This window comes from Aphelocoma coerulescens, chromosome 7 (assembly GCF_041296385.1).
Source record: "Aphelocoma coerulescens isolate FSJ_1873_10779 chromosome 7, UR_Acoe_1.0, whole genome shotgun sequence".
NCBI lineage: Eukaryota > Metazoa > Chordata > Aves > Passeriformes > Corvidae > Aphelocoma > Aphelocoma coerulescens.
Window position 1 is genome coordinate 11,172,048 of NC_091021.1, and position 15,408 is coordinate 11,187,455.

General features: G+C 42.0%; 1 protein-coding gene across 2 annotated transcripts in view; it reads left to right on the forward strand.

Moving 5' to 3' along the window:
- Positions 1 to 15,408, forward strand: part of PLCL1 (phospholipase C like 1 (inactive)) — a 187,651-nt gene that overhangs the window by 138,653 nt on the left and 33,590 nt on the right. For both annotated transcript variants that reach the window (XM_069022095.1, XM_069022096.1), the window contains exons 2-3: positions 7,779 to 10,250; positions 12,457 to 12,660. In XM_069022095.1, the coding sequence (XP_068878196.1) occupies positions 7,779 to 10,250; positions 12,457 to 12,660 (2,676 nt within the window). The remainder of the gene's footprint in view (positions 1 to 7,778; positions 10,251 to 12,456; positions 12,661 to 15,408) is intronic.

Consider the following 15,408-nt stretch of genomic DNA (forward strand, 5'->3'; position numbering starts at 1 on the left):
AGAGCACTGGGCTGAAGAATGGGTCCCTGCAGGATCCCATTTGAAGCATTTCCTCATGATAAGTGTTTCACGTTTACTGTTGCATTTGAAAGTTATCATTTATCTTGTGTTTGATCCATTTAATGTGTTCTGAGTTTATTTTTATTGCTGTATCTTCTTAATCAAAATGTCATTCACTACCAAGTCAAATGCATTGCAGAAACCATAATGCATTACAGAGTCTAATACCAATGACTTTGTGTATCAACCAAACTTTTAATATCATAAAAGCAGAGATATCAGGTTAGTCTGACAAGCTGTTTTCCATAATGTTGGAAATAGTTAATGCTAATCATCGTTTTATTCTTAATCAAATCTTTTTTCAGCTTCTCCATTATTTTGACAGTGAAAATTACCCACTCACAGACACAGTGCCCATCAAGTATTTAGAGATGAAATGAAGGGGAGTACCAGTCAGGCATGTTTTTGCTTAGCCAGGTCTTTCTGAACTTATTTGGCTTTTCCTCCTTGGTTGCTACTGGCATTCTCTTATTCTCTTAGTTTTTGTCCCAGATGCAGAGGAGGTTCTGTAACAGAATGAGGATTTGTACAGTGGAGTTCTCCTGGAAATGCTGCAACTGAGATCCCCATTTTCCAGACCTTGCTGCTACTACTTCTGCTTAAAGACAGAAAACAGCATCTTTCTGTCTTTCTCAGGTTTATATTCCCTGCAGGGTGATGAGTTCAATCCATGTCCAAGGTGCCCTTGCAGACTAAGAAGGATTAGAGCCTGTGAATAACCCAAGTACTTGGAAATAGCAGAATATTTGGGAGTGGTAGTGGTTGGAGATATTACATCCAGTGAGCTGGGTCAGTCCCTTACAAACTGTAAGTTTCCTCCCAACTGGAAGTAGATCTGGCACTTGGGGTGTCCTAAGTGAAGGGGCTTTTTCCTCAGGGAGAATGGACAGTATCCGTGAAAAATCTTCATCAGGCAGCATCTTCCGTAGGGTTATATGGAGACATTGAGTGTATGTATTGAAGTGTCATACAGGAATCTGTTTCTCACTGTAGATGTTGCTTAATGCATAAAAGGATACTTGCACTTGTGGAAACCAGTTGGATGAAACTTTAACAATAATGGCAAAAGGTGCTGTGAAGTGGTAGCCTCATTATAGGCTTTCATGTTATTGTGCTCCTGGAAGATTTTCAACCTTGGCTTCATGGCCCTACTTATAAAGAAGAAGGGAGAAGTAGTAACTTCAGCAGAAATTGTATTACAGCAGAAAAGAAACCCTTCTTGTGTGCTTTTCGTTTCCAAAAAGCATTTCCAGATGGAGTCTTTATGTGCTGCTGGTTTTTTTTCTTTTGCTCTAATTTGTCATTTAAATAGCAAAGATAAATCTTCTTCAAGGTAAAATTGAATAAATTTAGTAATGCTAGTCATTTAAAAAAGAAAAGGAAAAAAGCAAGTACACAGCAAAGCATTTCTTAAACAGCAAATCATTTTGGTTCAGGTGTTTTTCCTAAAGATCTGCTCCAGGCATTCGTTTGTATCTCCTTCCAGCCTTACACAACAGTACTTGGAAGTGATTTTTAGTAATGGAGCAAAAGAGGAAATCAGACAAGCCATTATAGTCTTGCCTCCTGTTGAGCTTCTCCCAGAATAGCTAAGCTATTGTCTTCACTCAGTTTTCCTGCCCTGGCAGTACCTATTTTGCAGGGTGACTTTTTAAATGAGAAGCTGACTGTAGTTATTATTATAGGTCTTGGTGACAGTCCAGTGCCCATACTCAATGTCTTGGTAATCCTGGGGAGCTGAGGAAAGCCCACTGTAAATGCAGATATTACTTACTGTTCCCCAGGACACTTTTCTTTTTCTGTGCCTGAGCTTCCTTAGTCCTTGCTCTCTATGAATTCTGATAGTGCTGAGGCTTCTGCATGGAGCTTGCACTTGAGTTAAACTTCTGGTTAGTGACAACTCCCTGGCTTTGCAGACATGCTAGCCAGGACTATCTTGGTATTTGGAGAATTGTTGGACACTGTGTATTTTCGGTCTGCCTTAAGTTTTCTGTTTATTCCATTATGTGTGTAGCTCAGCTTTTAACAGCGCATGTGTTAAATTTTTGACCTGGTCTTTGTTCCCCATGTGCACAAATCCCTGAATCAGTAGGGATTTTGCCTTGAAGAGGCTACCAAGGTTGATCTCACAGCAGTAACATCTGCTCTTGCAGTCTTCTGAGCTGTGTGTTAGCCCAGGTGTGACTGGCAGCATCCCAATAGCTGCCTGCACCAGGGATAAGGTGATTTGGCTGTTCAGCCCCTGTGCAAAGGTAGCTGCTTCGTGCCATGAGTCGTTAACCTGGATTAAATTTGAGAAGGCAACCAACCTTTTCTTTGTTGACCTGTGAGTTGTCACAGTGGGTATCTATCTGATACCTACATCCTACAGGCCTTGCCAAGAAAGATTAGAGGGAGTTTAGCTCCTTAATTTGATGTGATAGCTGGGGCTGTGAGAAGAGTTGATAAAATCTGCAGAATGGGCAGCCCAAGAATTCTCTCTGAGGATGGCCAGAACATGGCTGAGATTTACAGAAGAAAGCTTTGTGTGCTAATGATGAATACCGGCATCCAGTGATCATTGCTACCTGTAGTAATCATGTGCTGGTACTGTGGGTTCAAGCTTTGAGCTGCACCTGATCAAATGCACTAAGCCTCACGTGTATGAGATCCAGTTGCAGCCCTGGCCTAGGCTTTGACTTTGTGTTCTCTTGGATGGTTTATATAAGTCTTCCCTGCTCTGGCTTACTTCGTTATAGAAAAATTACATTGTCATTTGTCAGCCTGCTACATGGTGCTTTGAGTGCCATTAATGACTCACTGACTTCTTTACTTTCTGTTTAAAAGTACGTTTTCCCACCACAAGTACAGTAAAGCCTTAAGATTTTCAGGGACTGGGATTCTGTCTTTGTATAACTGAGATATCTAGAAGTATCCCAAAAAAACTTATCTTGTAGAACTTCATTTCTCTTAGAAAACAAAAAATCAGGTAATCAGTTGGCCAATTAACTGGATCATCTGGAGTTTCCAGAGCAGATAGCTTTTACGATGCACTGTTTCTTACAGTCTATTTGTCTGTGAGGACAGACTAAGCTGTCTGTTACTGATTTCCTAGTGCTAGGTTCAGGAGAAATGTCAAAGATTAGAATCAAACTGGTGAAAATGTGAATAGTTTTTTTGGGGAAATAGCTCTTAATCACACTTAATGAGTTTATATGAATTTCATATCCTTTCACAGGAGCCCTGCAGCTCTTTAAGGGTTTTTGGCGTCTTTGACTAGGTGATGGATTTTGCCTTTCTTATCCTCCTTAGCAGAATCCTGGAAGACTGTCAGTGCTTTAGAGAGCCTTCAAGTAACTTAATTTCAGACAAATAATAATTCATGAGTTTGACCTTTGTGTGCAGGTTTGCTATCCAGCTCTTATTACTGCCCTGGTTCTTAACTTCAGATGGGCAATTTATGTCCTATAGTTTTGACAAAGAGGGTGGGATGAGATGGAGAGCATGTTTACTCATATTTTTTTAATCCCACTTATTTATTTCTGTTAGCTCTTTGATTTAAACAGCAGAAGTTTGAGCAGTCAGAGGTCAGGGTGGATGGGGTGGAGTTTTCCCACAACTGCTGATGGCTTAGTGATCCCACTGTTTATGTATCCAGTCCCTCTGACGAGGATGATGTGTTCAACAGGAGAGCTTCTCCTATTTTGGGAGTGTGCTTAGACTGCTGTTCTGAATCCCTGCTTTAGAAACATTTAGAAAATGTTAGGATGCAGTCAGGCCAGCACACAGATACATCTCCTTGGTCCTTAATGATTTCAGAGCAGCAGTGCATTATATCTGATGTGCTCTTGTGTTTGAGGTCTTGAGGTATTTTGTATAATGGATACTATGCAGGCTCAGGAGCAGGAAGGAGATGGAGTCATCCTGTTAGACCACCTTAAAGGGGATAACCAAAGAACTGAAAGAAACCATAGTTTTGAGTCACTTTGAAAAAAGTGTCTTGCCTTGAAAACATAAGGTTTCCCATGTAAGTGGGGATTTCCTTTTTGGACTTGCATGTTGCATGCAAACTGACTGTGTTTGTTTCCAGGAACAGTGCTTTGTATAGAGCGTGGTTGTCTCTGGCAGGAAAGGTCTTAGGATGAAAAATCTACAAGTTAGTTCCTCATTTTCACATTGATGTAGATTTCTCTTTTTGGCAAACATCATCTTTTGTTTTTGACTTTTCACTGCCACAATAAATCCAGTTCCATCAGTACAAGTGACTGAGGGTAAAGGGCAGTCCTAGGCCAGTTACTGTCCAGTTACCTAGGCAAGATCAATTTTGATGACCTTAGCATATTGGAGAAAGGTAGAATTTCCAGCTCCAAGATTCAGGGCTGCATCTCATTGTGCTTTCTAATTGCTTTGGTTAATGAAGACGAACAAGTGCTCTTGCATGTCTGAATGCTAAGGAGAGGTTTTTTGATAACTTGCAGCGTTTGATACCTTGGCAGGTAGCACAAGAGAGTAGGTTTCCTATTTATCCATGTAAGATTTTGGCAGCTTTTAGTTTGCTAGGTGACTGTACTTTTCCCTGTTCTTAGTATCCAGTAAAATGGAGCAGCAGTTTAGCCACTGGAGACATTGCAGCACAGTATTCTTAGCTGGATGTCTTGTCTTAGAAGAACAATCTGTTGAAATTGGATTAAGGTAGAGATTTAAAGAAGGAAATAGCTACACTAAAATTAGAACCCCAAGTCTGGAGTCTCAGTTGAACTAAGCTCAGCATAAGATCAGTGGCAAGGCACAGGGTATCTAAATTGTCCTCTCCAGGCATTGATGTGAGTAGAGCTCAGTGGTGGGAGGGCACTTCTTGAAGAAAATACTCCTCTGCTCCCCAGGGTGGTCCCTGGGGATCTGGAGGTGTGTGGCCTGGCTAAACCATGGTGTCAGGATCCAGAGGTGCTTATTCAAACATTAGGAGTGTGGTAAAGCAAAGGAGAATGCTTGGGCTGTAGGCTGAGAAGACAGCTTTGGAGCTTACAGAAATACCTTTTGAGTTTTTGCAAGACTGGAATAATTAACTTTGTGATAATTATGAATGAAAACTGTCACATTATATCTGAAGTAACAGCTCTCACTTTCAAAGACTGAGAAGACTGAGTATGCTCCTAGTCTAGGGAGACTGAGAGGGGAATAGTTGATGCAGTGATAAGCTCAGTTAGCAATTGCAGTTTTGTGGGGTTTGTGTGTATTATACATTAGATTGAGGATATTGTTAGTTAAAATAATCCCATCAGTGTCAATAATACTTAAATCTTGTTAGTTGTAGGCAATTAGTCTGGGTTAGGCTTGAATTCTGTGCAATTGATTGAAAGATATAGGCAAGTCCTACTTTGAGATGACGAAGTGCTATTATATAATTCTGATGTTCCATACATACCGCTAAGTACAAAACCAGAAGTATCCATCAAAAATAAAAGCAGGGAGAGAGGACACAGAGGATAATCTAATCCCCACCAAAATCCCTGAGGGGTTAAGACTGAGTGTTAAAAGGAAACTTTTATCGTTTGTCATGAGGGGTTAAGACTGAGTGTTAAAAGGAAACTTTTATCGTTTGTCCATGAGGTCAGTTAGGCTTTTTTTTTCCCACCTTAATACATGAAAAATGGCTGATTAATTCCCTGACTTACTTTGATCAAAAGGCACAGGTATCTTGAAACTAAAAATAAATGTCTTTTATTTTTTGCAGAAAAAAAGTAGTTACATAACATTCGCGCCTCCCTAGTTAAGACAAAATGTCAGACCTGTAGATAAATCAGATAGGCTGCTCTGATGAGATTTCTAGGTCTGGCCCTGAGGAACCTCTGTCAAAGAATGAGTCACTGCAGATTCCAAGACCATTAATACATCTAACTATATGAGAAAAATATTCCTAATTAATCATCAATCTTAAATCTAAATATTGCTCCTGTAAACATAAGGAAATAAAAAAGAAGATTACCCGTGGGGTAACCTGCTGCATTCGTTTGTATTCATTAGTGTCTACTGCCTGAAGATTTCCATAGCCAAAGCTGTGTATTAAAACACAGTATGTTAATGCAGGAACAGAATATTTTTAGCATAAAACTGTAATTAAAAAAGTAGGTGACCTGAGGCACTCGCTTTGTTGACTTTCTTCCTGTTTCTTTAAGACTCATTCTCATAATAAGTACTAAATAAATGGAGAGAGGAATTATTCTTGTCAGTAGAATTCTCTCTATTAGTTTAATAAGAAATCTTTATCATAAGAAGTTCAGAGGTTTTAATTTTGTTCCCAGCAGATACCATGCCTTTAAATTCAGTAGTTAGAGGCCTGGGGGTTTGGAAATATTTTGGATATTATTGAATGAAGTGAGTGAATGACAACAGCACTTTGTAGAAACGTTCATACTGACTCATTTGCTGAAAGTATCTTCACAAACAAGCAAATGAAGAGTGGAGAGGTTCTTATGAGCACCAAGAGTGATGCCCTGTGGCTTGGGGAGCTACACAAGGTCCTGCTCAGATGGTGCAGAGCATCAAAGGACAGAGATGGGTGGATGGAGGGCCCTGCTAGAGCAGGACTTATATGTAGGATTTGCAGAGGAGTATGACTTGGGGGAGGTTGAATGACACAGCAGATAAACTGGAGCTCAGTGGAACCAGCTGCTGGGGTAGGGTAAGGAAGTCCAGGCTGCAGAGGGTTTGGGAGTCGGGGGTTCTGGTGCCTCAGAGCAGATCCCCAGCGGCTGTTGGGAAGCTGGTGCACATCAGATGTCTAGGCCTGAGGCAGCAGGGTGGAGAGCTGTGTGCTTAGGCCCAGCATTAACATTTCCTTGCCTCGGGACTCCTTTTCCATTCAACATCCAGGCAGCTGAGGTCGCTTCAACAACAGAAGGCAGAGAATTAAGGAAGTATTGCTGGTGGCTAGGGAAATAGGAGGGAAAACAATTTTAACAAGTCTTTCACAATTAATTGCAGTCTTGAGTGATGTTTTAAAAATACTTTTGGTAGCTGTTGGATAGTTTACATACTAATGGGGTAGATGGAAATCATGCAGAGAAAAGAAGGATTTATAATTTATAATTATTGTGAGATGTTTTGAATTGATAATATGCAGGGAAAGGTTCAAATTTAGTTGCTGCACTAACATTACAGACAGCTTTGCAGGCAGCTGCGTTTACATCAGTTGATACTGAAAAGACAATCGCATGTCTGGCTGAGTATTTTCTAAAGAGGAGTTAGAATACATTTCCTAAAGACAAAGGCTTTGGATTTCTTGTCTGGCTGTCCATTTTCCTACAGTGCTTTGTAGTTGTTGTACACAGAAGTGACCAGAATAACTACTTTTCAAAACAAGTGGGGAGACAAGAGAGTGATGTATCTGCTTTGAAACTGGACATAGTTTATACAACTGGATACTGACTCCTCACAGCTGTAGCAAGTTGCTGAGATCTGGAAGACAGTTTAATAGCTGCAAATGTCACTCATGAAAACTTGCTATCTCTAATGCCACAGTCAATCAAATTGCTTTATAGCTCAGTATATTTTATAGCTCAGTATATTTTATAGCTCAGTAGGGAACTGAATTGTGGGGAGGAATAATATGTTGTGTTTTGAAGTTCAGAAGAATGCTAATTATCTTTACATAAATGTACCTTTTATATTATTTATGCACTCGTGGAATGGCCAAAGAAAACCTGCTAATTTTTTTTTTAAATGTAATTATTCCACAGGATCCTTCAAACCAAAAATGTGGAAGAAAGAAAACAGTGTCCTTCAGCAGCATGCCATCAGAGAAGAAAATAAGCAGTGCCAGCGACTGTATCAGCTTTATGCAGGCTGGGTGTGAATTGAAGAAAGTTCGTCCAAATTCCCGGATTTATAACCGTTTTTTTACTCTGGATCCTGACCTGCAGGCTCTTCGCTGGGAGCCTTCCAAGAAGGATCTTGACAAAGCCAAGCTTGATATTTCTGCTATAAAAGAAATCAGACTAGGGAAGAACACAGAAACATTCAGGAATAATGGACTTGCAGATCAGATTTCTGAGGACTGTGCGCTGTCGGTAATTCATGGCGAGAACTATGAGTCCCTTGACTTGGTTGCCAATTCAGCTGATGTGGCCAATATTTGGGTATCAGGATTAAGGTACTTAGTTTCTCGTAGCAAACAACCCCTGGACTTGATGGAAAGCAGCCATAATACCCCACGGTTTGCCTGGTTAAAAACTGTATTCGAAGCAGCAGATGTTGATGGCAATGGCATAATGTTAGAAGATACAGCTGTGGAGCTAATAAAGAAGCTTAACCCCACCTTAAAGGAGTCAAAGATTAGATTAAAATTTAAGGAAATTCAGAAGAGTAAAGAGAAACTGACAACACGAGTAACAAAAGAAGAGTTTTGTGAAGCATTTAGTGAACTTTGCACAAGACCTGAAGTGTATTTCTTACTTGTTCAGATATCCAAAAACAAAGAGTACCTGGATGCCAATGACCTGATGCTGTTTTTAGAGGCTGAGCAAGGAGTGACCCACATAACAGAAGAAATGTGTCTAGATATTATACGCAGGTATGAGCTTTCTGAAGAAGGGCGGTTGAAAGGTTTTCTTGCAATTGATGGATTTACTCAATACTTATTGTCCTCAGAATGTGATATTTTTGACCCAGAGCACAAAAAAATTGTCCAAGACATGACACAGCCTTTGTCACATTACTACATCAATGCATCCCACAATACATATCTAATAGAAGACCAGCTCAGAGGCCCAGCTGATATCAATGGCTATGTCAGAGCTTTAAAGATGAGCTGCCGGAGTATTGAACTGGACGTCTGTGACGGCCCAGATAATGAACCCATTATTTGTAACCGCAACAACATGACATCGCCACTTGCCTTTCGAAATGTCATTGAGGTAATAAACAAATTGGCCTTCTTTGCCTCAGAATACCCTCTTATTCTCTGCTTGGGGAACCACTGCTCTGTACAGCAGCAGAAGGTGATGGTGCAACACATGAAAAGGATCTTTGGAAACAAACTGTACACAGAGGCACCTTTGTCCTCAGAAGCCTACCTCCCATCCCCTGAGAAACTGAAAATGAAGATCATTGTGAAGGGGAAGAAACTGCCTTGCGACCAGGATGTATTAGAAGGAGAGGTCACAGATGAAGATGAAGAGGCTGAAATATCCCGAAGACTGTCAGAGGACTTCTCAAGGGAACCGAAGCTGATCTGGCTCTGCAGGGAGTTGTCTGACTTGGTGTCCCTATGCAAATCTGTCCAATATAAAGACTTTGAGACATCCATGAAATCTCAAAATTATTGGGAAATGTGCTCCTTCAGTGAGGCAGAAGCCAGTCGGATTGCAAATGAATACCCTGAAGATTTTGTTAACTACAACAAAAAGTTTCTGTCCAGGGTGTACCCAAGTGCTATGAGGATAGACTCCAGTAACTTAAATCCTCAAGATTTTTGGAACTGTGGTTGCCAGATAGTGGCAATGAACTATCAGACCCCGGGGCCCATGATGGACCTACACACTGGTTGGTTTCTACAGAACGGGGGATGCGGGTACGTTCTCAGGCCCTCAGTGATGCGTGACGAAGTGTCTTACTTCAGCGCAAATACCAAGGGTATTGTTCCGGGGGTCTCCCCCCAGGTCCTACATGTCAAAATTATCAGTGGGCAGAACTTTCCTAAGCCCAAGGGTGCATGTGCAAAAGGGGATGTCATAGACCCCTATGTCTGCATAGAAATACATGGGATTCCTGCAGACTGCACCGAACAAAGAACTAAAACTGTGCAGCAAAACAGTGATAACCCTATTTTTGATGAAAGCTTTGAGTTCCAGATCAATCTACCAGAGCTGGCTATGATCCGCTTTGTTGTTTTGGATGATGACTACATTGGGGATGAGTTCATAGGGCAGTACACCATCCCACTGGAGTGCTTACAGCCCGGATACAGGCACATACCACTGCGCTCTTTTGTTGGTGACATCATGGAGCACGTTACCCTCTTTGTTCACATTGCAATAACCAACCGAAGTGGAGGCGGGAAGGCACAAAAGCGCAGCCTCTCAGTGAGGATAGGGAAGAAAGCAAGAGAGTACACCATGCTGAGGAACACTGGTCTCAAGACTATTGATGACATCTTTAAGCTGGCAGTGCATCCACTGCGAGAGGCTACTGACATGAGAGAAAATATGCAGGTATGAGACTTCCATTGTGTGTGTTGGTGTGTCCTGAATGTGGAAGGGAAAGTCCTGGTTTGAGCTGCTGGTAGGGCATGCTTGCTGAAGCTGGTGGAAGCTGGTGAAGCTTCAGACCCACAGCTCTTGTCAATCTTTAAATGAACATTGGCAGGCTGATAGTTACAGGTGCTAACTAACATGCAAATGTAGGATTAGGCAGAAACATTTTAAAAATGAGTTTTTAAAAATTGTGCCCTCTCCATGTTTTATTAGATATTTTTTCCTGGGAAAGCAGAATTGAGGGTACATTTGTGTTCCCTGCCTCCCGTCTCAAATACTTCATTTCCTCATTGGTTCTAGAAAACGTCAACAAGCTTTTGGTTTGCTAACTGAGTGAGGGTTATGCTCTTAATTTTCTTTGGGTGAGTATAAGAAGCAGTCAGGGGATGTGTCATTAAGGTCTTGTCTACACCAAAGAAACCCCCTGTGCAAAGAGCAGCATCTTTTCCCAAGTGTGTGTGTTGCCACTGTTTGCCGCAGGGCTGCAGATGTTTGACATAGGCACTGAATGCCACTTGGATTGCAGTTTCCTCCCTGCTGAATAACTCTTTTGTCTTGGCTGGTTGAGGGCTGGCACAGACACCAGTGCCATGTCTTGGCTCAGAGGGTCCCCGGGCACTCTGTGCACCCATGCTGCTCTGTGCAGCAGAGCCTGCTGTGGCCAGCAGCATCAGGGCCCAGGTGCACAGGCACTGTCACAAGTGCTTGGGTTAGACCTTCGTGGGTGGCAGGATGTGAAGTGGCAGCGAGGCCAAACAAGAACCTACCCAGTGCTCTCTTCTGTGATGGGGGAGACTGCAGGTTGATTAAAGGACAGCTCAATTCAGAGCTTCAGGCACTGCCTAGAAACAAAACTGAGTAGCATTAAACAATGAGTTTTCCTTAATAAATAGCTGGAATCAGCCGTAGCTATCTTCTTGGTAAAGATACAGAAACAGTTCTTTTTTTTTTTTCTCTTGAAAACAGAAGAAAAACACATAGCACTTCATTGACCCCACTCTTCTGGATGGAGTCCAAAGCAAATGAAATGTTGACAGCTGGAAAAGTTTACAAAATGACATAAGCTTTAAATCACTCTCAAAGGAATAGTCTCAGCATATTTTTAAGAATGGGAAACTCTTCCCAGCCTTTCCTTTCCTTCAGGCCTTGAAAGTAACTAGCTTGAACTGCTGAGTCCACCTTCTGTCTAGGTCAGGCACTATATATGAGCTATATAAATGAAAATATTTGGATTTTGTCTCAGAAACAGCATTAATGTGCTTTCCAAGCAAAAGTTCAGTAAAAGATTATGTTCTGGGGAATGCTGTGTAAAGACATAGTTTTGCGTTTAACTGCATGCTCTCGAATTTAATTAATGAGAAAACCATCTATTACTTAGCCAGGCATTGTCTGACCATTGTTTTTTTTTCAGCAAGTTGTGGGAGGAACATTTGCAAGGTATGGGTTGTTATAATACTCTTACTTGGGTTTTGTGCATCTTGGTCACTCCTTGTGCAACTCAAGAAGCGAAATGATGAGTGCATGTCAGCTGTATATCCTCTGACCTGATAAATAAATAAATCCTGGCATGTCAGTTTGGTTTGACCTGCATATCCGGTATTGATTTTCCTACATGGGACCTATGAAGGGGAAAGAGTGTTTGTGCTTCTTTATGATGTGGTAATGTAAGGCTGAAAACAAAGTGAGTTTTTCCTGCTTGCCTTTCCCATGGGAAATACAAGGTCTGTCAAACTTGTTCTTGCTGGAGGATGATAATGATGGGAGAACAAAGTGATTACAGCATCAAAAGCAATTGGAGTCTAAGCAGTTGGTAAGAGAAATAGCATTTTAGGCTGATGGTTTAATATGCTGGGGAACAGAACTTGTCCCTGTTAGAGCTGGATTTGCAGTGCAAAGTTGCTGAAGAGCTGGCAGTTGGGATGCCTGAGCCTGGGAGAAAGCTGGATCTGGCATTAGGCTTCAGGACAGAGAATGGGGCTGGCAGGGAATTCCTGTGTGAGATGGAATCCTGTGGTCCATGGTGGGCCCGGGGACGGTGAAGAGCGGGATAGCACTGCCTCACATCAGAGGGGAGAAGAAGAAGGGGCTGTCAAGGTAATGGCAGGTGGAGGGGACTGAGTGGCGAGTGGCAACACGTGCTGAAGTGTTTGTGTCCCTTCCCCAGAACGCCATGGTGTCGGTGAAGGAGCTGTGTGGGCTGCCGCCCATCGCCAGCCTCAAGCAGTGCATCCTGACCCTGTCCTCGCGCCTCGTGAGCAGCGACAACGCGCCCTCCGTGGCCCTCTGCATGAAGGACACCTTTCCTTACCTGGAGCCTCTGGGGACCGTGCCCGACGTGCAGAAAAAGGTCCTGGCAGCGTATGACCTGGTAGGCACTTCGGCACTGCTACCTCTGCCTTTCCCCACTGTTGTGAACGGGGCAGGCTGTGCCCGCTGGCTTTCATGCACCCAGATGGTCCAGTTAAATAAACAAGGCTCTTCAAATGACTCGGGCTCTGCAAAGTTGGCCTTTAATCACCACAATGCCACACTGGGCTTTTTGTCGTCGTTTTCTTTTTTAAACGGTTGTGGCTAACACAGGTTGGCATTTGAAGAGGACTTTGTTTACAAACTAGCAGCAATTCATCCTGTACTGGCACTGTTAGTCCTTGTCCTTGGGAAGCGGCAAAATTTGTGTGCTGGCCTTTGCTGGCCTCCCCGCAGCAGAGCACAAGGCTGTTAGATAGGGAGCTGCAGCATGGGAGTTCCCAGGCAAAGCTGAGCCCTCCCTTTCCCTCGGCTTTGCAGCAGCACTGTTAAGTACTGTCCCTGTCCCTGTCAGATCAAGTCAGTGTTGCTCTTGGGGAGGGCATGGCAGAGTTGGAAGGGAAGATTAAAATGCTGTTTTCTTGCATGGGGAAGGAGAGTTCAGTGTGGTACAGGAATGCTTATACAAATGCAGCACCACGAACTGGAATCATTCCAGATGAGTGCTGCTGCTCATTGTATGACATATGTCACTGCTGTGGGTGACTGAGCAACAGCTGTGCGTGACTTCAGCAGCAGAAGTTGCTGTCACACTGTGCCTCTTGGGCTGTGGGGGTGCCCTGCTGCTTCCCGTCCTTTTTGACGGTCTGCGGCAACCGATAGCAAGATGCACAGTTCTGCCAAGCCTGACTTAAATATTGCACTGTGGCAGCCAGACTGAATCACAGCTCTTGTTAAGAGGACAGCAGTTATTTCTGCAGCTTGTGTTCATAAGGAAGAAAATGGTGAATAATGCTGGGAGTATCGAATTGATTCCAGAGACCCTGATGTGTTGCAGAGAGTGATCGCAGCTTAGACCAGCTATTCAGTGTGCCAAATGCTCACCTCCTTTCCATCTCACTTTTTGCCTTATAACACACTTTTCAAGGGAAAATCAGCTTGTGGGGTGGGGAAGACACTGAAGGTGATTAACACAGAAATACCAAAAGTACTCTGAAATAGCCCCTAGGTTCCTTCCAGAGTAGTTTCTATTACCTGTGAGTAATTAAGTTATCAGTTGTAACAATACCAGAACAAGGATTTGCAAATCCAGTTGATTGCCTTATTTCAGACGGAACTTTTTTCGGGTAGATTTGTTACATGGTGTCTTTCTGAAAGAGCAAATACCACATAAATACGAGATTTTTCTGTCTTTGGAGGCCTGCTTAATGGAGTTTTACCAAAATGAAAGTGTCATCTCTTATCTTTGTAATTATATACTGAAGAGTACACATGGGACCTTTCAAGGCCTCCTGGTACTCTGGAAACAGTTTTTCAATTTAAATAGGTGAAAGGGCTTTTTTTGGATGCAGACAAAAACACTTGTATAACTGTTTTAAATAATGGTTGTTCTCACCTTTGTCTCCGATAGGGGAAGATGTAACTTGAATGTCAGAAGAGCATGCAAACAGTTTAAAATCAGAGAGAGAGAGAAGGGAGTTGTGCCTTGCCTATGTAAGGATTGATCTGAGATATAGTTAAGAAGAACATGATACTTTTTTTTCCCCCACTTTGGCTGTGACTGCCTCTTACTTACTAAAACTATTTGCTTCTGAAAAAGAAAGCTGAATTTAATAAGTGGTTCTGCTACATTTTGGATGTTTGCCTTTTGAGACAATGCCAGCAGCAGAATATTGAAATCTATTTAGCCTTTTCTATGTTTGAATAAATGAACTGTCTCTATCAATCTTGATATTTGAAATCACAGTGTGGGAAGGGGTTTGCATTTTGAATGTTGACAAGGGGCTTCTCCTCTCTGTATAATGACTTCATATATTCCAGGGTGTATTTCTTTTTAATAATATTTTTTTGTGTGCAAATGAGAGCACAAGGAGATGTTGTTCGAAAGCAAAACAAAATATTTTAGCCTATTTATTAATTTTAATTCAAGGTATACTACAGTTCAGCCTTTCATATTGTTGATAAATATGGCTTCAAGGAACTGGATACACAAGTGCTTGCTGCATGTCTCTTCACTTCAAAGCACTTTTTGAAGGAATAGGCTTAAGAGCGTTTTTAAATGCATAAAATAAAATCTGTTTATATTGGCCTGTCTCTTGTATGAACAGGCTATACTTCTTAACTCCTTTTACAGTAAAATGGAAAAAAGTTTGACCCCAAATCTCATAGTGTGACTGCAGGTCTGCCTCACTCACTGGGCCCCACAGCACAGGGAGCTTCAGTGCTGGGCAAACGCTTCCTCACCACCTCTGAAAACACTACATGTGCCACATTCTATAAAAAGTCTGCTTTGAAAATGATTTCTGATAAAAACAGCCCTAATGTGTTAGAATTTTTTCCCCTTACAGAAAATTGCTAACTGAATATACCGTTTTATTTTTCCATGGAGAGTATAGACTCTGCCTGTGTGTTTTATGGGGCATAAACAGGGCTGATGGTCCAGGGAAATGGAGGTGCAAATGCTCAGAGACCTGCCACAATGATCTGGAAAACAATAAACTGTCTGTTCCCTCCTGCTCAGCCTTTGTCAGCTGTGAGATAGACAAAGACCCGTTTGTGCAGGTTGTTTGTTCTTTCCTGGGCAATTAATTTTACCATTGTGCTCTGCATTAAATATTTTCTTTTGAGAGTGACCTTATTAGAATAAAAT